Genomic DNA, 23,934 nt, shown 5'->3' on the forward strand with positions numbered 1-23,934 from the left:
CGTGCGCTACTGCCCACTTCTTCGGATGCAGCCAACGAAAGCTTATGGTACTCCTGTTCTTTTTGCAGATATACCCTACATATCTATATCTCATAATACAAAGGTGATACAAATATATAAGCAAGATTATCATACTTGGCAAATTATAACATTTTTGCAGATACCTCACATGGCACATCTGGTCGGATTCCTTGCAATTTTATAATATCAGTATCACCAATATCATAAAGTGTCTCCCAGATTCCATACAGCCTCACAGAGCATACTACAGTAACATACATTACTCTGGCTCACTATTAAAATGTTCTTTCAAAGCTTCTCTAAGCTCTGAGCTGAGCTCTTCTAATAGCCATAGTATTTAACTGTTCAAATTCAGCAGAGAGCCACTCCACCTCCACCCTCCACCCCAGTAGAAATGTTTCCCCCTTTACTTCACAGATATTATGCAGGACACAGCAGGCAGCTATAACCATTGGAATATTTTTTTCATTGACGTCCGGTCTTGTATGTAGACAATGCCAGTGAGCCTTCAATTGACCAAAGGTACATACAATTGTCATCTGCACCTGCTAAGCCTGTAGTTAAAGTGCTCCTTGGTGCTGTCAAGGTAGCCGGTGTATGGCTTCATCAGCCATAGGAGCAAGGGGCAGGCATTTCATCATTCCCAATGGTGATCCACCAGTCCGGAAAGAAAGTCCCTGCTTGCAGCTTTCTGAACAGTCTTGTGTTCCTAAAGATGCACCTTTCCTGACCAGCCCATATTGCTGTTGGTAAAGCATCCCTGGTGATAAACCAGTGCTTGCATTACCATAGAAAAGTAGCCCTTTCTGTTGATGTACTCTGTGGCAAGGTAGTCTGGTGCTACAATAGGAATATGTATGCCATCTATCGCCCCTCCGCAGTTCGGGAAGCCCATTGCTGCACATTGCCCAGAGTCACTGTGTTGGATAGCAGAAGGCAATAAATGGCCCTGCAAACATGCATCACAACAGCACCCATGGTGGATTTCCCAACTTCAAATTGATTCTCAGCTGATCGGTAGCAATCTGGCTTTGCAAGTTTCCACCACTCGCTTCTCAGCTGTCAGTGTGGATCTCATTTTGGCGTCCCTGTGTTGGGACTGGATTGGGGTGAGTTCGGCACACCAATCCAGGAATGTGGCCTTGCACATCCAAAAGTTCTGCAGCCACTGCTCATCATCCAAAGCTTCATGACAATGAAATCCCACAAGTCAGTGCTCATTTCTCAGGCCCAGAATGGCACTCCACCATCTGCAGCAGCTCCATGAATGCCACCAACAACCTTGAATTGTTTCTTTCTGTGTCCCACAGCACTCTAGCCCCCAATAAATCATCATGTTTCTCGTGGCTCTTTTTGCTGCTCTGCAAATACTGCAGGATCAGGCACCTCATGATCACAGTACTCATCACAGGAATGCAGAGCAGTGCATGATCCATGCTTCTGTCACAGATGGTGAGCAGCAGGGAGGGAGGCATGGGCTTGTGGGGATTTTGAAAAGAGGCATGAAATATTATGGGATGTGGATGAAGTTATGGGATGGAGAACACTGCATTATGGAAAGTTGAACTGATGTTCCCAGCCACCCCTGCAGGACTTGTTTTCACCGTATGAGGCACCGCAAAAACTTCACAAAGCACCCTGCGCTGGATGGCAGTGAGTTGCACAGTGGGATAGCTACCCAGGGTACACTGCATTCTGCATCAATACAAGCACTTCTGGTGAGCACACGCACCGCTGACACAAGAAGCAGTGTGGACATGCACAAGTGAAATAATAACTGCAGCAGCTGTATGCTGGCGTAACTTAGGTCAACATAATTTTGTAGTATAGACATGGTCTAGGTGAAGTCCCAGATAACATATGTTGGACTAAAGTGGAAATAATGTTGCCTTGCAAACAAGCATATACTACAATAAGTGGATGCATTATGTTATTATTATAGGGAGTGGTGATCTCTCTTAACACACTATTCAGCTGATACAAATGAAATATTCAGGTTACATATTTACATTGTTTCATTAGCCACTCTAGAATAGGTATGTTGTTCTACATCTGTGTGATGTTAGTTACTCACTTTTCTCATGAATTCAGGAATCTGAATCTCCTATCCAAGGTGCAACACAATTCATCTGTTAATTCAGTATTTTTCATAAGTCAGTCTGTGAAAAAGTGTCCCTCATTGGACATCAGTGATCTTTTTAAAGCCTGGCTTGACAAAGCCCTGGCTGGGATGATTTAGTTGGGAATTGGTCCTGCTTTGAGCAGGGGTTGGACTAGATGACCTCTTGAGGTCCCTTCTAACCCTGATATTCTATGATTGTATGATTCTTTTCCTTTAATTAATATGTGTAAAAACTTGTATCATTTGTATGGAAATGTGGGGGATTGGCATATTTTTTTAATTATATTTTGGGATAAAAACAGAAGCACAGATGTCAATGTGCTAATTATCCATTCTGCTTAGATTTTAAAATGTGTTTCAAATTTAGGACAACATAGTGTACATCAATATGGCAAGTTGTACCTTTTAATATTATTAACATTTCTGCATGTAGAAGGTGGAAGGTGAAAAGAAAGGGGGGAAATGGGGGAGGGGGATAGAGGGAAGGAGAATGACTCTAATCAAATCCATATTGGAATGCTCTATTGCATTTAGTGAACCAGTGCTCTTAGGTAACCATTGTTCCAGTAGACCGGGAACTGACCTGAAGTCAATAGACCTGGATTCTGTTTTCAGTTTTGCCACTGAAGCCAATGGCACTTAAACCAATGTTTAAAGTTAAGCACATAGTTGGATGGTTTTCTGGATCAGGGCCTGAAGCTACATTTTCAAAAGTGGCTGCTATTTTGTGAAAACATCAGCATTAAACTTTCTCTACTTGTTTCCCTCTCTGTAAAACCTGAGATTATTATTTATATTACAATAACATTTAGGAGCCTCGGTCAAGGGTCAGGGCCCTTCTTTTACCTTCTTTTGTAAAGTGCTTTGAAAACTGCTCTCTATTAGTATTATTTTGTTAAATCTAAGCATTTAGGATCTAATATATACAAACTAGTAAGTGAACAGAAAAACTCAGACATAGTTCTGAGAACTGTTTTGGGGGCATATGACACAAGGCCTTTCCTAATCATAATAGAACATAATTTTTCAAAAGATTCAGAAATCCTCAATAGGTTTGAGATCACAGGCCATATAAATAAAAATAATTCAGAGAGTATTTTGGATTGTAACATAACTTCTAAAAATGCACCTTTTGGCAAATTATGTATAATAAATGCCAAAACAACAGGAGACTCTAATGTACCTTATGTGGGCTCTAAAGTCTTTTTGGTAAAGTTTTAACAGAATTGGATTGATATTCCAAATGGAGAGTGAAACTGAGCCAGCTCATCATGGATAAATATATGTACTCAGTAAAAAGAGTGAGATGACTTTGAAGGTAGCTGACTGGATTTTTTTACAGGTCTATATGTACTATAAAACTAGATGACCTCCTGAGGTGTCTTCCAACCCTTATATTCTATGATAAAAAAACGGAAGTTCTCAAGTTTGCTCACTTCCCTTTTAAAAGTTCTGTAGTAGTATCCTGTAGTAAAGATCCCAAGCCCTGCAGTTTAAAATAATAGTAGGAGTGCAGCATTTGGCGGATGCTGCTGGAGAAGCCTGTCGTGTTTTTTCATTGTAAGGGTAACAAAGCATTTCTAATCTCTTCTAGGTGCAGAGATTTCTGGGAAGCATCTTTTTAGGCACCAGCCTCTTCAGCTCCTCCTCAAATGAAGTGAAGCGGCTGCTGGTGTGGAGTGTTTAGCAGCTGACCCTGCTGCGCTTGGAAGTGGATCTGCTCCAGAAAGGAAAGCGAGATGATGCCCTCCCACCAGCGCTGGCACTTCATCTCACAGCCTCCTCTACCGCTGCCTGCCCTTCCGCTGCTTCTTTCCGGGGCCCGGCCGCTAGGGCCCGGCCCAGCCAGAAGCAGAGAGCAAACCCCGCCATGGCGAATCTCCCAGCAGCCCCGATCACACGGCAAATCGGTAGCCGGGATCGCGCGAGGCTCAGCGACCAGGAGCCGGGGGAGCTGCGAGACGCCGCCCGGCGCCTGCTGGTGGACCGAGACGGGCAGAGGATCCTGTTCGGGGCCCTGTTCCGGGAGCACAGAGCCATCGTGGTGTTCGTGCGGGTGAGGGGGGATCCGCTTTTCGTGTCGTCCCACCCGCTTGTGCAAGCGGCTCTTGCGTAGCGGGACACCGCTGTTTAATAACTTGCTCCCTCACGCGAAAGGGTCCTTAAAATGGGCTGGGACGGGTGGCGAGACAAGCGAACACATTGCGCAACAAGCACCCTGTTTGCACGGATACCCCCGAGCTGTTTGTGAAAGAGACACGCGCTTTTCACTCCACGGTGAGGGCGGGGGAGAGAACTTTGATTTCAAGTGCTTGTTGAAATAAGACCGATTCCCCAGCTGAGAAGCACTGGCCCTCTCTGATTGTCCTTGTGACCCCAATGCCTATTAGCGAGAGCCCACAACAAGATCCCAGCGCCCTCAAACTTTGATAAAACTTGGATCCCCATCCGAATTTGGCAGCTGGGTCTCTTTAATAAGCGCTACTCCTTTCTACCTCCAGTTTCTAAGCACTCACCCTCCCAACCGAGGTCTCTGTCTGAAGTCCCTTGTTGCTACATTGCCACGCGATTGTGTTGGTTTCTGATATCTCCTCCTGGCTATGTTACCTTTTCAGCATTTCTTATGTTACACCTGCAAAGAATATGTAGAAGATCTGGCAAAAATTCCCAAGAATTTGTTACAAGTAAGTCAGATGCCCTTAACCTGTCTGTCAAGTATCAGGGGTAGCCCTGTTAGTCTGTATCTACAAAAACAACAAGTATCAGAGGGGTAGCCGTGTTAGTCTGAATCTGACTTGCATCTGAAGAAGTGAGGTTCTTACCCAGGAAAGCTTATGCTCCCAGTACTTCTGTTAGTCTTAAAGGTGCCACAGGACCCTCTGCTGCTAAAAACAACAAGGAGTCTGGTGGCACCTTAAAGACTAACAGATTTATTTGGGCATAAGCTTTCGTGGGTAAAAACCTAACCTGTCTGTGTTCGTGTGTGTTGGAGAGACAGGAGTAGTAGGGTTCACCGGCATCTGTAATTCTTTACATGACGTTTGATGACCGGAAGCCCATGGGGAAGCGAGTAGCGTCTTCACACATTGCTGCAACAATTGCTCTGTTATACCTGCCCGTGAGAATTTAGAAGGAATTTGTTGTTGTACCATACAGCATTACATCTTGTTGTTTGGATTTTTCTGCTTTCCTAAAGAACTAAGTACCCAGTTCCTGTTGGTGAGTAGGGCATACGATGGCGATTTGCCTGCTAAATTAAAAAGCTCAGTCTGCCTCTTTCTATTCTGCTGATTGAAGCTATGCCACATTTTGTTCCCAGCATCAGCATATGGCTGGTGAGAAAGGCTGAGATCCTCAGGGACAACGAACTCCAGATGGAGCAGGAACTTGAGGACTTTTAAAGTGAGAGGGGGTGCACTTTCCCTTTGGACATAAGCAGGTTTTTGCTAAAGCGCTGAATTAATCATATTTAATAGGTTTTTTTTAAAAAAACTAGCTGCTCAGATAAAAATAACAGAATTATATTCTTCTGTATTTTCAGGAATAATTATATCATCATCTATGGGGTGACTTGTTTTGTCAACCAGCTAAGTTATTCAAATTGTTTATGGAAGGAGTACAGTGGTAGAGGATATTAATAACCCTTAGTTCAATGAATGATTTGTTTGAATGCATTGCTGAGTAAAAGGAGTCTAAATTAATTAACATTATGGGCCAAGGTTTTAGACACAATTCCTGATGTTGCACCTCCAAAAAATGTACCTAACAGTGAATGTGAATGTATTTTGCATACAGAAATGTGTATTTGTGCATGCAAATCAGTTAGACACTCTAATATGCAAATAATACAGGTGCAAATACAGTTTTTCAGATGCAGACACGTGACTGTGAAGTTTTGCAAGTAAAAAATTGTAAGCAGTTTTGAAGCCAGATGAAAATTTAATCCTATAGATGCAACAGAAAATAAAACAGATATTCATCTGTAGGTTAAAAAAAAGCTGCCTACCAACATTACTTTTTAAAAAATTAATGGAAATGTAGCCCTGTTAATTAATATAGGTTTTTGATATTGAAAAATAGTCAAATTTTACATGTAGAATAACTAATACCTTTTGTATCCTGTGCCCCCAGATCATTAAGCTAAAATACAGATATTTATATTATTGTTTTGCTGATATACATAAAAAAATCACTCCTTATTAATAGTTTTTATATCTATATTCTGTGTTTTTTTTTTCTAGGATGCAAAAGTGAGACTGATAGTTATTGGACAGACATCTCACCATCACATTAAGGTAAATAAAATACTCAGTGAGGTAAACGATATATTGTATTATGCTTGTAACAAGTTCATCTAGTTAATTAGGGGTTGGATTTCCGAGTCAGTGATTTTAATTGACTTCAAGTGGAGCTGTGGTTGCTCACCTTAAAAACAGGCCCTTATTACTTTTCATGAAGCAATTCTAATTGTAGTATAGTGGGGGAAATCTTACGTTCAAATCCTGCAAATTTTGTTCAGGCAAAACTCCCACTGATTTCAGTGGAAGTTTTGTTTGAGTCAGAACTTCACGATTTGGCCCTTAGTGTTGGTTGGGCTTAATATGAAGAATTCAGAGGGTTTCAAAATCAGTATTTTTCATATTTTTTTTACTAAACATTCAAATTTAATATAATTATTTTATGTTCGTACGTATCTTCTAGCCGTTTTGTAGTTTGACAGGGTATCCCCATGAAATCTATGTCGATCCAGAGAGGGAGATTTATAAAATACTTGGCATGAAAAAAGGTGAAGCAGCCACAACATCAGGTAGGAACCATGTTCTTCCCTTGATTTCTTTCACAGAAAATTTCATTTAAAATGCTCCGTTGGCATAACAATAATAGATTAATGTACATGCTAGTGTGCTACTCTACAACAACAATGCTGACTGTTTTACTTCATTATTCTAAAGGAGCTTTCTGGTCATTGGGAGAGGCTCACTATGGGCTTGATCCTGCTCTCATTGAGTTCTGTTTAAGATCTGATTAATCTAGTGCATTACGTTTAAAATGCCAGGAGTTCACATAAAAGCAGAGAAGGCTGGAAGCCTGCAGGAAACCTGAGGTCCAACATCAATAGAGCAGTCTATAGATCAGGAATCGGCAACCTTTGGCACATGGCCGGTCAAGGAAATCCGCTGGCAGGCCGGAACAGTTTGTTTACTGCAGCGTCCACAGTTTTGGCTGATCGCAGCTCCCTCAGGCCGCGGTTAGCCATTCCAGGCCAATGGGGGCTGCGGGAAGTGGCATGGGCGTAGGGATGTGCTGGCCGCTGCTTCCCGCAGTCCCTATTGGGTTGGAACGGCCAACCGTGGTCAGTGGGAGCTGCGATCAGCTGAACCTGCGGACGCTGCAGGTAAACAAACTGGCCCGGCCCGCCAGCGGATTTCCCTGACGGGCCGCATGCCAAAGGTTGCCAATCCCTGCTATAGATTATTAGTTTTAAGACAGAAGAGAAACGAGCCTGTTAAATCCATTGATATGTCTATTCTTAGTAATATATCCAATAATGGGGAAATACAGACTCTAATTGCCTGATTTTGGTCTCACACTATTTTTGTACCCTATTTTATCATTGACTTTGGTGGTTACATCTGATTTACATAGGTGCAAATGAGATCCGAATCAGGACCTTATTATAATAGAGTTGACTTCCTTTATACAGTAGACTAGTCTCTGACTGCCAGATGCTGGGACTGGATGATAGAGGATGGATCGCTTGATAATTGCCCTGTTCTTTTCATTCCCTTTGAAGCATCTGGCATTAGCCACTACCAGAAGACAGTATACTGGGCTAGATGGACCACTGGTCTGACCCAGTATGGCCATCTTCTGCTCTTTTTGTGTGTGTCTGTTTTAACAGCTGTAAAGTAATGTATATGTCTACGTAATGCTATTTTGTTGTTATCTAGATTTCTGTTATGACACTGATGAAATTATCTAGTAATATTTTAATCTATTTTAGATAAAATGTATTTTGTTGTAAGATATCCTCTAATGTTTTAGTGCAGAGCCCACATGTGAAATCAAACTTGCTGTCAGGAAGTATCAGAAGTATGTGGAGAGCAATGACTGGCCCTGCTTTTGATTTTCAGGGAGATCCAGCTCAGCAGGGGGGGACTTTGATTTTAGGCCCAGGTAAGCATATTTGTTTTATTTTAAAATAATCTTCCCCTCCCCCAGCTGTTTCTTATTACACTTCTGAGAGTCCTCTTCATCCCTGGTAGAGCCCTGAGGATTCCCAAAGAGAAATATAGTCTGTGCTTGTTTATGGTTCTGCTATGTAAACAAAGTCTGTAAATGTCATTGCATAGTTCCCCCTCCTACAAAGACCTGAACTATTCCTGTTGAAGCCAGTGAGAGTTTTGCCTTTGACTTCAGTAGGAAAAGGATTGGGCCTAAGTTTTGCTTGTTGACATCTTGGCATCAGTCTATACTCTGCCATTACATTGGATTCTAGGTATTTTATTTGATGTGTTTTTAAGAAAGCAACAAAACATGAATGGTGGTTATCATGATAAAATCATTCTCTTGAGGTACTAGGAAGCAGAAAAGTACAGGTCTAATTCGACCACTTACCTTGTCATGCCTTGTTGCTGTAATATTTTTTTTAAATGATAAAAATATACATGCTGTGATTAAAAAACAGAATGTTATGTAAATTCATGTATTTAGTGCACAGTTTTAGACAAATTGCTGGAAAATCAGGATGCTTCCTTAATCCAATTAGCTGTTATAATAAAGCAGTATTTTGTTCAACTATTTCCATTTTTATTCTCATTCTGTTCCAGGTAGCAAAGTCCACTTTGTGCACCTTGATAAAAATAGGTTGGATCATGCTCCCATTAGCACAGTTTTGCAGCTTGCAGGAGTTAAAACGGTAAATTTCACAAACAAACATCAAATTATTGACATTTGACTTGCCAGAAAAAACAGATTACAAATTAAACTTGATACAAGAAGACAAAAAATACTCCAGAGAATTGCCATGGATGTCATGTTTTATGTTCTTATATAACAGCTGATAATACATACTGGATCTCAAAGCACCAAGTAAATTGCATTGTGCTGAAGATGCAGATGAATTCACACTTGCAACATATAGAAGAAAGCAATAATTAAGATATAACCTGCCTTTCGACAAAATAATTCCTATTTGCTCTTTTCTGTCTCAAAAAATTCTTGCTAATGCAATTTAAAAATCTTGATTCAATATGAAGCATTAAGCTACTTGAAAACAAAACTCTAATATATCACTTTGTTCAGAAAGAAAAGCTTGGAGTTTTTGCCATTCAGTAGGTCATATTTTTTTCACTGCTGGCTTGAAACTTTCAGCATTATGTGAACTTCATAACATAAACTATCAAAAAAGCAAGTGTGAACAACAGGAAGCTGACACAAGATTATGCCTATTCCTGTATCTGGCCTTAAAGAGGCACACCAAAACATGTTTCTATAGTTCTAAATAAATGTTTGAATTACAAGATCCATTGTTTGCAATTACTTTTTTTTTTTCTGGTTTGCCACATCTAAATAGTAGCTTTTTAAAAACAAGGCAGTGATGAGTTTTAAATGTATTCCCAATCAGATTGTCAGTTTTAAAATAGGTTAAATTTAGGGTCTAAATTGAATAATAGTATTCCCTTTAACCGGGCAAAATCTCCATTAGTACGTGCAGCAGGAGGTCCTTGCAAAAATATTGCTGGTTATTTTAATCAAAGCCGCAGAGGTAGTAGCACAATAGCATTTATCAGATGGATGTTTAGAATCTTCCTACGTCTGCTTATTTTCAGAATCCATAGCTTTCATTCATATAGATCATGTCCTTTTTCATCTATGAACCACGTTTTACCTATTTAAAAATGAAACTGCAAATTATTTATGGATGAGCATGTGCTCATTCTCTCCTGCAATTTCTGAACCTTGTTCTCTGCTGTAAATTGCTCCTGTTCGTGCATATCTTACATGTCACATGCAAAATCTCTCTGTAGATTTAAGCCTCCAAAACAAAATGCAGTTGTACAAAGCATGGCCTACTCCTTCATCCATTAAGGTTGTTGTCAGTCCCAGAATAAACTCTTCAGAGTTCTATCCATTAAATTATGTTTGAAATTAAACAAAATGTTCAGTGACTGAAAATGCAAAGCTTACATTAAAAAAAATAATGATTAATGAGCAACCCAATAGCCACAATAGGATTTCATCTCCTAGGATGTGAGTGTTTTTGTTTGTTTGTTTTCAATTACCAGTGTTTATAGTAACTAGTTCAAATGTTTAAAGAGATACTGTCAATTTGAAAATCTTGTCCTTGAATCACTCTTCTAGCCAAGCTGAACTTGCTACAGGAGAAGCAAGGGTGATTATGCACTAAATTTGAGCTCCTTTGATCCTAGAGCTATCTAGGGGCCTATCTGGCACTCAGTGTAAAATGTCCCCACAGTCCCAGGCAGGGCCAGCTCCAGGCACCAGCTTAACAAGCAGGTGCTTGGGGCGGCACCTGCGGCAATTCAGGAGTGGCAGGTCCCTCACTCCCTCTAGGAGTGAAGGACCTGCCGCTGAACTGCCGCCGCCAATCGCGGCTTTTTTTTTTTTTTGCTTGAGGCGGCAGAAATGCTGGAGCCAGCCCTGGTCCCAGGAGCCGTCCTGGCAACAAGGGGATCACCAGGCTAGAACTCAAACTCCCTTGTCCTTGGCAATGTTTCCTACACCCAGCCGGGAGAGGGTATTTCTTTCGTTCTGTGCCACTCAGGGATTCTACTACTGGGTTTTCAGCTGCTTCACAGCCCTAGAACATCTAAAAGCAGCTGTTGCAGACGCAGGAATTAGATCCCATATTTGCTAATCAAACACACTTCTGCCTATCTTTGCCTGATACTTTAGATTATTAAAAGAGAAGGAATGTTAAATATACAGTTTCCTTGTCACCATTTATGCCCTCTATTTTCTTTTGGCCTCATCATTCAATGAAACTGAATTTAGTTTCACTTTTCTTTATATTTATTTTCACTTTCAGATTCTTAGAACTGTAATGTTTTGATTTGCAAACAATGAAGGGAAATTTTGAGAGGGTTCTTGTAACAGGTGCTTTCAATAATTCTTTAAAAAAGAATTCTGAAAACATTTCTATTGGTCTTAAGTTTCACTATTTTTAGAAAAGTTTAAAATTGAACTATAACTAAGTGGACAGTGTCCCTTTAAAGTGGCTTACTGTTTGTAAAATATGCTAGTTTGATAGCACTGGAGATTGAACTTAATCCTTACAATTATGGTACAGCTGGCTATAACAATGTCGAATTCCCCACATTATCTCATCGGTGTCCTTTAATCCTGATTTGGAAGGATCATCTTTAAGTCAGTCTCTGTGTCCGTTCAGTCCTTTGCCTCTCTACTGAGACTACACCAAAGTAATCAGCGAGGGCCAAGTTCAGTGGTTGTTAAGTAGACACTAGTTTACTAGAAACTGAACTGCAACTACCAAACTGGTTTCAACTAAAAGGAATATACTACCAAACAGCCATCAAATACATTTTTGTCACTATTGAAATAGGCCAGATTCTAAACAGTGACTGAGGGTTGACTGGCTTAACATCCCATTATTAATGTCCCGAGCAATCCAGTTCACTATGAACCAACCATTTTTTATAAATTTCAGTGCAGTGGCACAAATTCAATTTCTGTAAGAAATCAAATGCCATTAACAGCGTTTGTTTGGCCTTCAGAATAAAGAACCATAGGTTTAACAGCAGTATTAAAGTTCAGCATGCTAGTAATCATTATTATGGTGTCATAGACATCTTTGTCTATGAGGGGGACATCTTAAAAGAGGCCTTAATCAAGCATCTAATAAATTTTGTGCTTGAAGTCAAATGCAGAGGAACATGACAGCATTTACACATCTAATTACATGATTCATGAGTGCAATCAATTAGAAACCTATGTTCTATATGCACTGTTGTTGTAGCTATGTTGGTCCCAGGATATCAGACAGACAAGGTGGGTGAAGTAATACAGTAACTCTTCCCTTAACGTTGTAGTTATGTTCCTGAAAAATGAGACTTTAAGCAAAACAATGTTAAGCGAATCCAGTCAGAAATCAAACCCTTACATGGTAGAGCAGAGCATAACCATAGAGTCAGCATGCTGCCTTGTGAAAAAAAGACTTATTAATTCAAACCTTTGATATTTAAAAACTCTAAACTAGTACAGAAATTCTAAAATTGTATGGAAAAAAAAGACAAGAGTAGGACTGAAAGAACTAATTAAAGCTTCAATTCTACATTTTGTGTGTGTGTGAGTGACCAACTGGGTGAACACAGAGTCTCATTAACTTCATTGGAGCTCTGTGCAGGCATAGCAATCTGCCCATGCTGTTATCATTGGCATCTAAAATTTTAGGGTATTAGCCTACAATGGCACTCTTAATTTAACCAAAGGGTAGCAAAACTGTGGCCCGCCCTAAAGGAAATGCCAGGGTGTTACCAAGGGGCTTGTGTCCAACCTGCAGAGGGCGCCTCAGAGCAAGCTAGTCTTGCTAACCCCTGAAAGGACACAGATAAAGCCTTCCGCTCAAGGATGAACACACAAGCAGTAATTCTTCAAAAACAAAAGATTTATTTATTTATTTTTAGGAAATAAGTGGTTACAATGTATTTAATGAAGCAAGTCAGATTATATAGAACATAGTAAAAATGCAATAAAATTACATTTAAAACATCTTATAATTAAAGCAGCACAGGGAAATAAAGACACAGACTGCTTACAATATTTGACACCCCACACAAAGAATACAGTAGCTTCAATTTAACATGCACATAGATATTCCCATATACACAAGGGCTTTTAGTGATAAAATTTAACTCCTTATTTAATACAATGTGGTATACGCAACCTCTATATACCCATAAGAAAAACCATTACAGTATTCACAAAATAAAAATAAAACATTTACTTAACATCAACCTTGATTCTTAACATTAAACATTCTGTAAATGCTGGCCAATTGGCTACAAGATGGATAGGGGAGCTCTCACTCAAGACGCAGGCATCCAGCTTTATTTACAGACACAGCCATACACTCTTAAATTATAGATATAAAGAAGATCAGACTTACACTTCTTATTCAAAAGTTTCCCTCTGACTCATCTAATTGGTCCTTCTGCTCTGTCTGATTTCCTGAACTATGGGCTCCACAGCTGCGCTGTCGCTCTGTCAGGCCACAGATGCAGTGGTGGTTGCTGCTCTTCTGTTGCTGCTGGCAAGGTAGCTGCTAGCAGGCAGTTGTTCATTGCCACGGCAACCTTAGAATTCTGCTGCTGCTTTGTCAAGTAGCTGCTTTTCAGGATGTTCAGGTCTTCTTTTTAGACAGCTTCCATTCTTAAGCAAAGCCTCAAACCCACTTCTTTTCAACCTGTTAGTTGAAAGCATGCTACACCTAATCCACTACAGACTCAGCCTGCTTGCTGTCAGCCTTATATACTGGTTCCTCTCTCATGGTCAGCACCTCTCAGCCAATCAGCTGCTAGCTTTTTCCAGCTCCTCCGCATGACGTCATACCTATTCTTGGGTAGGAAAGCTCCTCCCTCTAGCGGCATCTTGGATTCTAGATGTTTTTAAGCACCTCCCTCTGATGCCATCTTGTTTGCTAGAACTTTCCACTACCTAAATTTAAACTATTATCCTTGTCTCTGCCATTTTGGCCAGCCATGTTGTATTTTCTAAATTTAAACTATCAATTTCTACTTAATTAGAGCCTTAATCTTAAAACTAATTATTGTTTTATGCAAACCAAAGTGTCCTAATACTTATCACCACTTTAATTGTATCAATTGGGAGAAGTGAGTTTTACGGCATTTTCAACCCCCTTCTGACACTTTTCTGTAAGCCTCTATTAAGAAGTTGCAAGGTATTTCAGAACACTCAAAGCAAAATTCTCTCATTATAGCGACCAATGAATGGCAAGACTGGGGCCCATGTTAGTAATGTGAAATGTACAAAATCTGATCATAAGTTTATGTCTTGTTCTAGTTCAACATTAATTAAAAAAACTCAGACAGTGAATAGTGAAAAAAACAGAAGGAGACAATCACCTCATACCCAGCAGATGGCAGAATACACTCAGAAAAAGGTTCCATAGTCCATCAGATGGGAGGGGGGAAAAGGCTCTGCTTTTCAAAAACTGCACTTAAATTGTCTAACCATATGTCACAGGGTGGCTAGCCCCTGTGATTAAAGCAGTTCATTGCCCCTGGGCCAGAGGAGATGCTCCTAGTTGAGCCAATTAAGGGGGTGGGACAACACCTGTGCTATAAAGAGTCTAATGATGGCTCTGTGAGAACAGAGCTCGAAGGGGGAAGGATTGCATTGAAGTTGTAGGGAGAGAGGGTCTCCTCTAGTGGTTCCTAAAGGCGGGAGTTGGGGCTAGGTAAGAAGATCCAGCTGTAAGTTTTGTTTTTGGCTTTGGGAAAAGGCAAAGAAGGCACCCAGGCCCTGTGTTCTCTGCAGAGGCTCAAACAGTAGGAAGGGACAGCACCTCAGGGAGGAGGGGTTGTGCCCATCTTAAGGCTGGAGCCCAGTTTAAGGATTGGTGGAAGATTTTGGTTTTGTGTTTGCTTTTCTGGAACTTTTTGTTAATAAAAATCAGACCCCAAAATGGGATGTGATCGGATTACAAAGACAGTGTGGAGTTGGTTTCAGGAGCCCTGAAGAAGAGGAAAACAGATGCAGGGCACTGCGGAGACACCTCTGGCCACCATGGAGTGCTTATTTGGCAGCTACTGCATTACACTGCACTTCTGTTTTATTTTTTTTAGCCATTTTAAATGACAGATTTATTTCAAAGTACCACAGAGGACAAGAAGCATGCATGGAAAAATAACTATTTTCAACTATGTTGAGTCTTCGTTTTCAAAATTTAAATTTTAAAACCACAATTTTTAAACATTATTTGTTGACAATAGAGATATATTTGAAAGTCTCTCTTTTTAGAAAGAGGGTCACTTAATGATGAGGTAGTAGGCAGAAGATAGCTGCAACTCCCGATCAACAAAATGTGGCCTTTACTCTCAGCTGCATGTTGCAAGAATCACAGAGGAAGCTTTCTTCACTTTGGGCCCAATTCTAAAAGATGCTGAGTATCCTCAACCCTCGCCAAGCTCACTTCTGACGCCCTTGCTTACACTGAGTAGTACCTTACACTGAAGGTAGGCTCATTAAAACTAGTGGTATTATTCAAGGAATAAGAGCAGCAGAATAAGGCCCCCATACTTGAGTCATCCCACTGCAGTCAAATCATGTGTGTAAGTGTTTGTAGGATCAGGCCCATAAATCAGGATCTGACTATGGCTTTGCTAGCAATTTCAAATGAGCTCATAAACTTGCCAGTTCAACCCTCCCATGATATTACCATAATCTTTTAAGATAGACATGCCATTACACATAATGGACCAAACTCATCAGGGACTGCAGTTAGACTGGAAGACCTAGTATTGTTTTTATAAAAGATCTGATAGTGAACTCCTTCTACCAGTTGTTATAAGAATTATTGCCTGAAGGGAATTACTAAATATACAATGTATATAATATAGTGAGTGTCCCTGCCTAAACCCACAGCAGCAAGGCATGGAGAGCAAACAGAAAATGCTGTTGAAGACAAGGGAAGATAATAAGCAAACATTCCCTGGAAAACTGCTATTTGAGAGAGTTGTTTTATTGGTCACTGTTCTGATCTTCTGAATCAGCTGAAAGTAGTAAAAATGCCTATGCTCTCTATACTACATCTTAAAATGTTAATACTATTACAGCTGAGCTGCACCTGCGTTGAATGCCTACCAAATATGCTTACATTTATTCCCAGTGTAGATAGGGCCTTAGGGACTGGAGGCAGAGTGTGTGTTGCATTTCTAGTTCACTCTCTCTGGCAGTCTGTGAGACCCTGAGTATTTTTGCTTTTAGGTAGGGTGACCAGACAGCAAATATGAAAAATCGGGACAGAGTGTGGGGGGTAATAGGTGCCCATATAAGAAAAAGCCCCGAATATGGGGACTGTCCCTATAAAATTGGGACATCTGGTCACCCTACTTTTAGGACAGGAAGCCAAGCCTATCTTCTTGGTCAACCATCTGTTTGCCTGGACCACTGCTATGTAGGGGTTTCTTTTATGGTAGACTGGGGTTGCTGCTTGCACTGTCTATTGTGGAAAATTTAATTTTATACTTTCCAACCAGTGGAGCAATCAAGTTCTCCAAAAATTGAAGAATGTGCAAGGCCAACACCTAAAGCATCAATATACAAGTTTCTGGAAAGCACGACTCAAAAACAACCATGCTACATTGCTTCAGATCCCTGCACAGAACTATCACACCAGCTGACTACCTCAGCATACTAAAATGTGCAAACTTTAGGCAGGCTTTACCAAATACAAAATCATTAATCATAAACTAGAAGTGGAAACAGGAAGACACAAAATAGACTTCAAACCCAGAGAGATGCAGCGCAACCAGTCTGATGGAGAGGAGACTGAGATGGAGGGACATTCTACTACAATGTCCAAAATACAATAGGGTGCAAAAAAGATATTTCTTCAAAACACTAAAAATGATTAAAGGTTTTTATGTAAAAGCAATGAGAGAAAACTGTCTAAACCTAGGAGAATGGAGAGAGACAGCAGAGATGGCATCACAATACGTAGCAGCCTGTCTCTTGACTGAGAATGGACAGAAATGACAAACGGAGACAGGAAAATATAGCACACATACACTGTGAAGCCTTATCCTGGGCAAAGTATACCTTCCTCTGACAGCTACCTGAGGAATTTGTCTCTTCCTTAGGCTTTGGCAACACTTGTATTGGTTCTTAGGCCAATAACATATTATTAAATGGAATTGAATTGCTTACTCTTAATATATGGTAATAGGTATATTACAATTAAAAATAAATCTAAAATATTCTATTCTAAAAAAGTCCATTTTATGTAGAAACAGATGTTCTTTTCATAATAGCAAGTTCCTTCCCCTACATTGCTGTGTGATAAACTGTGTGCCAGTTGGCTGGCACTCTCCACCCCCAGAGATAGCTGAATTTCAGCGGCGTAGTATGTGTAGTCTGTGACTCTATTTGGAATTCTTTGGTATGTAAAGTGCTATATAAACATAAAACATTATCTAGGGCACTCTAAGAAGAGAGGATAAAATGGTTTTGTATATGAGTGTGGATGTATCAGAGGTTATTATTAATTCTTTCTTTCTTTCTTTGAATTGTAGTAGCACCCCATTCATTGACCAGGACCCTAGTGTATTAGGTACCATACAAATACAGAATGAAAAGGCAGTCTCTATTCCAAAAAGCTTACATGGGTGTGTTGGGGGTATATGAATGTGTAAAATGAAGGGCCAGACCTAGACCAAATGGCGCCCCAAGTGAGAAGCGTCATCGTTGCCCCCCTCCATTTGTTATACTTTTGAATAATTTACAGCACCTTGAGCCCAGCCCCCCTCAAGCCCAGCACCCACGCGGTTGAATGGGTTGCTTGCCCCTAAATCCAGCCCTGGTAAAATGTGTGTGTGGCATGTTGGGCTTGAATGGGTGTGCATATGGGACAGTATAGAGAGACTGAATAGGTGTGGGGGGATATCTGTGTATGAAGTCACAAGTATGTGGTGCTGGAACAATCTGTATAGCGGCAGGGATACTGAGAGCCATTGAACCAAACTGTAAACACCATATATGATGGAAACTACTTCAAGCCAACTCCAGAACCCCTAGTTCCAGCACCTGTGAAGACATGTGAGAGATATGTGAAGTTATATTTTATATAGGGCAGGGCATATCTGAAGTGTATGGGGTTGTATGGGGGTGGGAGGAATAGATGTATGGGTGTACACGGACGTTGTATATGCAATGGTTTAAGGAAAGGGTGTATTTCAGTGTGTACTGTGATGTTTATATGTATAAGCGATAGGGTGATTATATGTCCTGTTTTGGCTGGGACAGTCCCTTTTTTAAGCCCTGTCCTGGCTATCCTGACTTTTTTTGGCAAAAGTGGTCATTTGTCCGGTTTGTTCTTGCCAACTTGATCAGTTGGCAAGAGCAAACAGGACAAATGCCCACTATTGTCAAAAAGTGGGGTGCAGAGGAACGAGCAGGAGGGTGAGCGGAGATGCCAGCCCCCCCTCTGGAGGCTGGGAGGAGGCAGGACTTATGCGGAGAGCAGGTAGGGCTTGAGCGAGCAGCGATGCCAGCCCCAGCCTTTGGGAAATATGGTCACCCCAATAAGGGAGCATAAGGTGGTGCATAGTGGTCTTTGTGGGGATATATGAAGGTGAAGGAACTTTTGATTATGGGCGTATGGTGCTCTGGAGCCTCTGGGCCGCCCGATAACAGAAATAATATAGACCAACATGTAGGGGTGTTTGTGTGTGCATGTATGTGTGGAAAGGCGAAGCGGCACACAGCAGGGTGTGTCGGTGCAGGAGGCAGGTGCATGGAGCCATATGGACAGGGTGGATGCAGGCACGTGGGAAGGTCACACAGCCCTTTGCCCCAGTATACCCCAATGAGCATTTACCACTATGACGTCACTTTACCCGACGCGAGCTGGTCACGATGACGTCACACCCGCCCACCCAATCAGACGCGCAGGGAGGGGGCGCAGAGCCCCCCCCCCGCTGCGGGGAGGTGGCCGAGAAGCGTCAGCCGCTGCCGTTGCTGGCTCGGGGCCCTCCCCTCAGGCAGCCCGAGCCCCGGCCCGGGGGAGCGGCTCAGCGCGGCGGCGATGAGCCCGGCTGCCTCGCACCCCCCGTAACGGCGCTGCCGCCGCCATGAAGCGGAAGAACTGGGCCGGGGTCCGGCGACACTCGGCCCCGGCGCCGCCGGCCGTGAAGAAAACTCGGAGCGCGGCGACTGCAGCCGCGGGGGTGGAAGAGGAACCGCCCCCGTCCGGGCCGGAGAGCTGCATGGAAATCACCGGTGAGCGGGGGCGCCGGGGCGGGAGGCACCTGCGCCCAGCTTGCCTTGCCGGTGCAGGCATCACGGACGCCGTGTGTGCGATGGGCAGCGGTAGCGTCAGTCCGGGGGCAGCAGCGGGGTCTGTGTGGCGGGATTTACGGAACTTGCGCGTCCCGCTCCACTGGAGGGAAGGCACCAGCCAGCTCTTCCCTCTCACCAGGCTTCAAAATCATGGGTCAGAGCAAAACCCTTCTCGCTGCGTCCACTTGCCTCTCGCAGCAGCCTCCGCCCCCGCCGGGTTTCGCTGGGCACGTTACAAGTTGTTGTCAAACTTTGTGGGAGCCGCCACGTCGTGTGACAACTTCCATGGGTTTTGTTTTAAACGCTAGCCCCAGAGCGGAGGGGGCTTGGCTGGTGGTTCACGGGTCTCCCTGAAAGCGCAGAGAAAATATGTAGGTCTCCCGTGGCCTGAAATGCCTCTGCAGAGTGTTTGCCGTTTAAAAACCATTAGCAGAATGCGTTAAACATGCATAGGAGTGGTCTACTCATCCTGTCTTGCAGTACTCACTTTAATTTTGGGCTTAACAAAGAGTCAGGTGTAAAATATCCTGCGTGAAATTCCTGGTTTTGCTTTTCCTGAGTCCTAAATGAAAGGAGTGCCTGCAAGAAAAGGAAATCTCCTGCTTCTTGCTTCTGCTTTTCTTCTTCCCTTTCCCACCCTCCTCTCTTGTTCTTCAGGGCAGCTTCCAGTACAGGGAAACAATGCTTTGTTGTCTTTTGCCGACTCACTTAATAAATGCTTGTCTGACTGGCTGTTGTGGATACAGTAATTGTTTTGCACAAATTTCAATTTTAGATGTTTTTACCATAGCAGAAAAAATGCAGACAAATTTAGCATTCTTATCCACATCACAGAAGTCCAGAAAGGACTACTTTTAAAGGGCGGCACTAGAAAACAGCTGTCTTGCACTATTTTACAGTACTGATGGAAAAGAAGAATGGAAATATAGTTCAACCTGTCAACCCTCTTAGTTTTCTGTGTGAACATATGGTGTGGTCTGTGATATACAGGAGGTCAGATTAGAACAGTGATTCTCAAACTTTTTGTAGTAGCAACTCCTTTCAGACAGCAAGCCTCTGAGTGCGACCCTCCCTTTATAAATTAAAACACTCTTTTTATATATTTAATGCTATTTTAAATGCTAAATTTATAACCAAATTGTTTAAAATAAAGCTAACTTTTCTCACCACTTTTAAATTAAAGTTTAAAACACATTTTTTATCAAATTATTATGAGCAGAAAAAGTTTTTTTTTTAAATAGTTACTATTTAATACTGGGAGTGGGGTGCGAAGAAACTTTGTCAGTATCACTTGTCACAGCAGACTTAGCGCCCCACTGCCACCCTTACTTCTGAGCTGCTCTGCCTTCAGAGCTGGAGGCTGTGAAAAATTATATTAACATACAAATATCATTTTCTACAGCAGACTTACTAGTGCTCTGTGTTTCCCCCTAAGGCAGTGGTGGGCAACCTGCAGCTCGCAGGCTGCACGCTGCCTGTCAGGGTAATCTGCTGGCAGGCCATGAGACAGTGTTTACATTGACCGTCCGCAGGCACAGCCGCCCACACCTCCCAGTGGCCGCGGTTTGCCGTTCCCGGCCAATGGGAGCTGCGGGAAGTGGCAGCCAGCACATCCCTGTGGCTCATTCCGCTTCCTGCAGCTCCCATTGGCCAGGAATGGCAAACTGCGGCCACTGAGAGCTGCGGGGTGGCCATGCCTGTGGACGGTCAATGTACATACTGTCCCACAACCCGCCAGTGGATTACCCTGACAGGGCCGCAGGTTGCCCACCTGCTCTAAGGTGTGCACCTCTGCAGCTGCACAAGAAAGCATCAAGAGCGGCGCACCTAATTAGTGGAGCGGGACAGGTGCGCAGCCACGGGTAGGCCTGTACCCTGGAGAGGATGTGTAAGGCAAGGTGGGGGGGAATAGAGGGTGGGTGGGGACAGTAGTGGATGGGAAGCTTGGGGCATGCAGGGCTAGGGCGAGGAGAGATGCCTCTCCTCCTCCCCCGCCCCCAGGCCCAGGACTGCAGCGAGGAGAGATGCCTTTCCCCACTGCCGCCTGCTCACTCTTTCTGCAGTAGAACCATACCAGTTTGGCTGGGTTATACAGAAGGGTAACAGGATTTGGTGCCTTGACATGTTCAATATATCTAGATGCATAGGAAAAGATTCAATGTTTTCCTATTCAATTACTGACAAAGCCATGATCTGATTCTCTAGCAGAAAGTATTATAATATAATCTTGCAAATTAGAAAACAGGCTTTTATAATTCACATGTTAAATGGCAGTTATCTATATAGCTCTTGTAACAGAAATGATACAAGGCCCTGTATTACTTTTTAGCAAAAATTAATAGATTAGTAAGAATGAATACATAGCAAGGTCAACTTCAGATGCAGCTTCAGCAACCCTTTAGTAGAAGGGTACAGAAAGCTGCTTAAGTATGACCAGCAATTTAGGTTTTTTTGTTTTTATTAGTGGCGCACATCTGCACATTATCTCAATATTGGTGCTGGACGTAACAAAATTCATTTCGCGCGTGGATGAAAAAAAAATAGAGGGAACATTTCTAGTGTCCCATTTCCACCCTTACTTCTGGGCTGCTGCTGGTCGCAAGCGTTGCATTCAGAGCTGAGTCACCGGAGAGTGGCAGCTGCTGGCCAGGCTCCCAGCTCTGAAGGCAGCATCACTGCCAGCAGGAGCACAGAACTGCAGAAGCTGTGGCAGTGCCATACCATGCCACTCCTGTTTCTGCCTAAAGTTTGACCTTTGTGCTGGAATGGGGGCTAAGGCAAATTTTAGGGTGGCTATAGCCCTTGCAAACCCCCCTATTGCTGCCCCCCTGGGTGTCTAACTGTTAAATTATAATTTTTGTTTTTGCTGATCCCAGTGTTCTGATTGGTTTGCAGTTTAATGCAGCTCTTCAACTGCTGAACAGGCAAGCCCTCTAATGTTGTCTCGGCCCCACTTTTTAGTCACAAGCCAACAAAGCTGCTTGCATGATACTACAATCCCCAGAGTGCAATTTCCTTAAAGTGGTGAAAATACAAATATATATTTTGTTTAGGATCAATGATTGTTGCATTATATGTTTACGATACTTTTTGAAGTAAATACACTACATTGCAATGGAAAGGTGTGTGTAATTTTCTTTAATGCTAGATTTAAATTATATATTTTATAGAAGTTGCTCTCTGTTTCATGCAGGTACGTGTGACCCCCGTGTAATAACTTTGCCACGCTGTGAGAGGTTGCATTGTAATTGCCAATTTGAGAACCCCTGGACTAGATGATCTGGTGGTCCCTTCTGGCCTTAAACTCTATAACTCTGTATGTTTTAAAAATTCATATTTGGTCTTTGGAAAAGAATTAAAATCATGCTTTTTTCATAAAACAACCTAGTTCTTTGTCTGCCCTTAATCTCATGCTCTCTGCCTTACCAAAGAAAATGGTGGGTAAACCCCAGGCTCCTCTAGGCAGCTCTGCACAAACTGTTCAACCTGCACAGAGCCTCAGTGACTTCAGTTGTGCTTTGTTTTGGCAAAGGAGTCTGCCTATGTGGAGCAGCATGCAGGGTTTGGGTTGCTCTTTTCTAGTTTAAAGGGATGTTTGAACTCTAGTTAGTTTAATTTTTTTTTAATACAGTTGGGTATTGTAGCTGCCCTTCAGTCTCCTTGCCAACTTTTCAGAATGATATGATTTATTTAAAAAACAAATACAAAACCCTTTCCTCTTCCTGTGTGAAAGACCCATGAAAATAGGAAACTGTCTATAGAAGAGAGTGAAACTGAGAATATACACAAAGTAAACAAACTGGAAAAAAAAAATTCTGTTACAGTGATGTGTAGGTGGTACCTGTAACAATAGCTGGTTTAAAAAAATAGATTGAAGTGGGTTTTTTTCCCAATTAGTTGACGGTTTCCTTTAAATTAAAACAAAGCTAGAAATGACATGTCAAGGTTCACACAATTTTATTATGGAAAAACATATAACATTTTGGGGACAGGGCCTGGTGGACTGAGTATATAAACTCAAACTGTGCCAGACTCCCATTTTAAAACAAACCAAACAAATGGTGTTGTAAGGGAAAGTAATCCAAAATAGTCCAATCTAAAATAAAAATATTGTTAGGTCTTGTGTAGACAAGGAAATTTACTGATACAAATACACCTCTGTAGCTACACTGGTATAACTCCCTGTGTGGACACTTGTATTCCAGAATACTAGTGTCTTTTTCCCCAGCGTTTTTTATATTGCCTCCAAAGTGACAAAAACTTAATTGGAAAACGCACTTTAATTCTGGAATAATAGTGTCCACACAGGGAGTTTTAGCATAATAGTTCTGCTGGTAAATTCCCCATGTAGACAACTGTTAGCAACTAGACAACTAGCATTCCTACCATTTCACATGGCATCACAATGCACAACCCTTAGTTCATCTAATTAAAGACACAAAAGACGTAAAGCCCCAATCCTGCAAATACACACACTGGTAAATGGAACTCTGTCCAGGCTAACAAATATGCTCTAAAGCATCTATTTGCAAAGTCAGTGCCAAAATACTTGTGCACATTGTATGTTGCCTTCTCCTTCTCTCCTAATGCAACAGCTTTAAACAAATCTAAATATTTTAAAATCCTTGTAATCTGGGGGTGTAACAAATGATGGTGGTCTGATGTCGCATGCACGGATTACAAATTCTGTTGTGCATTATGTTTGGGTGTTTAATACTACAATCTACTTT

General features: G+C 42.0%; 2 protein-coding genes across 11 annotated transcripts in view; both read left to right on the top strand.

Annotated features, from left to right (window-relative positions):
* Positions 1 to 3,602: 3,602 nt before the first annotated feature.
* PRXL2C (peroxiredoxin like 2C) lies at positions 3,603 to 9,668 on the top strand. Of its 3 annotated transcripts, XM_034774476.1 has the most exons (6): positions 3,609 to 4,199; positions 4,759 to 4,827; positions 6,385 to 6,438; positions 6,845 to 6,950; positions 8,189 to 8,320; positions 8,974 to 9,668. In XM_034774476.1, the coding sequence occupies exons 1-6, from the start codon at positions 4,014 to 4,016 to the stop codon at positions 9,099 to 9,101; spliced, it is 675 nt and encodes a 224-aa protein (XP_034630367.1). In that variant the 5' UTR covers positions 3,609 to 4,013; the 3' UTR covers positions 9,102 to 9,668. The 3 variants fall into 3 exon arrangements, with proteins under 3 accessions (XP_034630369.1, XP_034630368.1, XP_034630367.1); XM_034774478.1 differs by lacking the exon at positions 6,845 to 6,950 and having other exon boundaries at positions 3,603 to 4,199; positions 8,194 to 8,320; XM_034774477.1 differs by lacking the exon at positions 4,759 to 4,827 and having other exon boundaries at positions 3,605 to 4,199.
* Positions 9,669 to 18,808: 9,140 nt separating this feature from the next.
* CDC14B (cell division cycle 14B) overlaps positions 18,809 to 23,934 on the top strand; it is a 73,092-nt gene continuing 67,966 nt past the window's right edge. For 4 of the 8 annotated variants that reach the window (XR_004646062.1, XM_034773128.1, XM_034773129.1 and 1 more), the window contains exon 1: positions 18,813 to 19,144. Coding sequence is in view for 7 of the 8 variants with exons in the window: in XM_034773128.1 (XP_034629019.1) it covers positions 18,997 to 19,144 (148 nt within the window). In the remaining variant the exon portion in view is untranslated. Of the gene's footprint in view, positions 19,145 to 23,934 lie in introns of all 8 variants that reach the window. The other 4 variants (XM_034773124.1, XM_034773125.1, XM_034773134.1 and 1 more) reach the window with 3 other exon arrangements.

Source organism: Trachemys scripta, chromosome 6, assembly GCF_013100865.1.
Source record: "Trachemys scripta elegans isolate TJP31775 chromosome 6, CAS_Tse_1.0, whole genome shotgun sequence".
Classification (NCBI taxonomy): Eukaryota; Metazoa; Chordata; order Testudines; family Emydidae; genus Trachemys; species Trachemys scripta.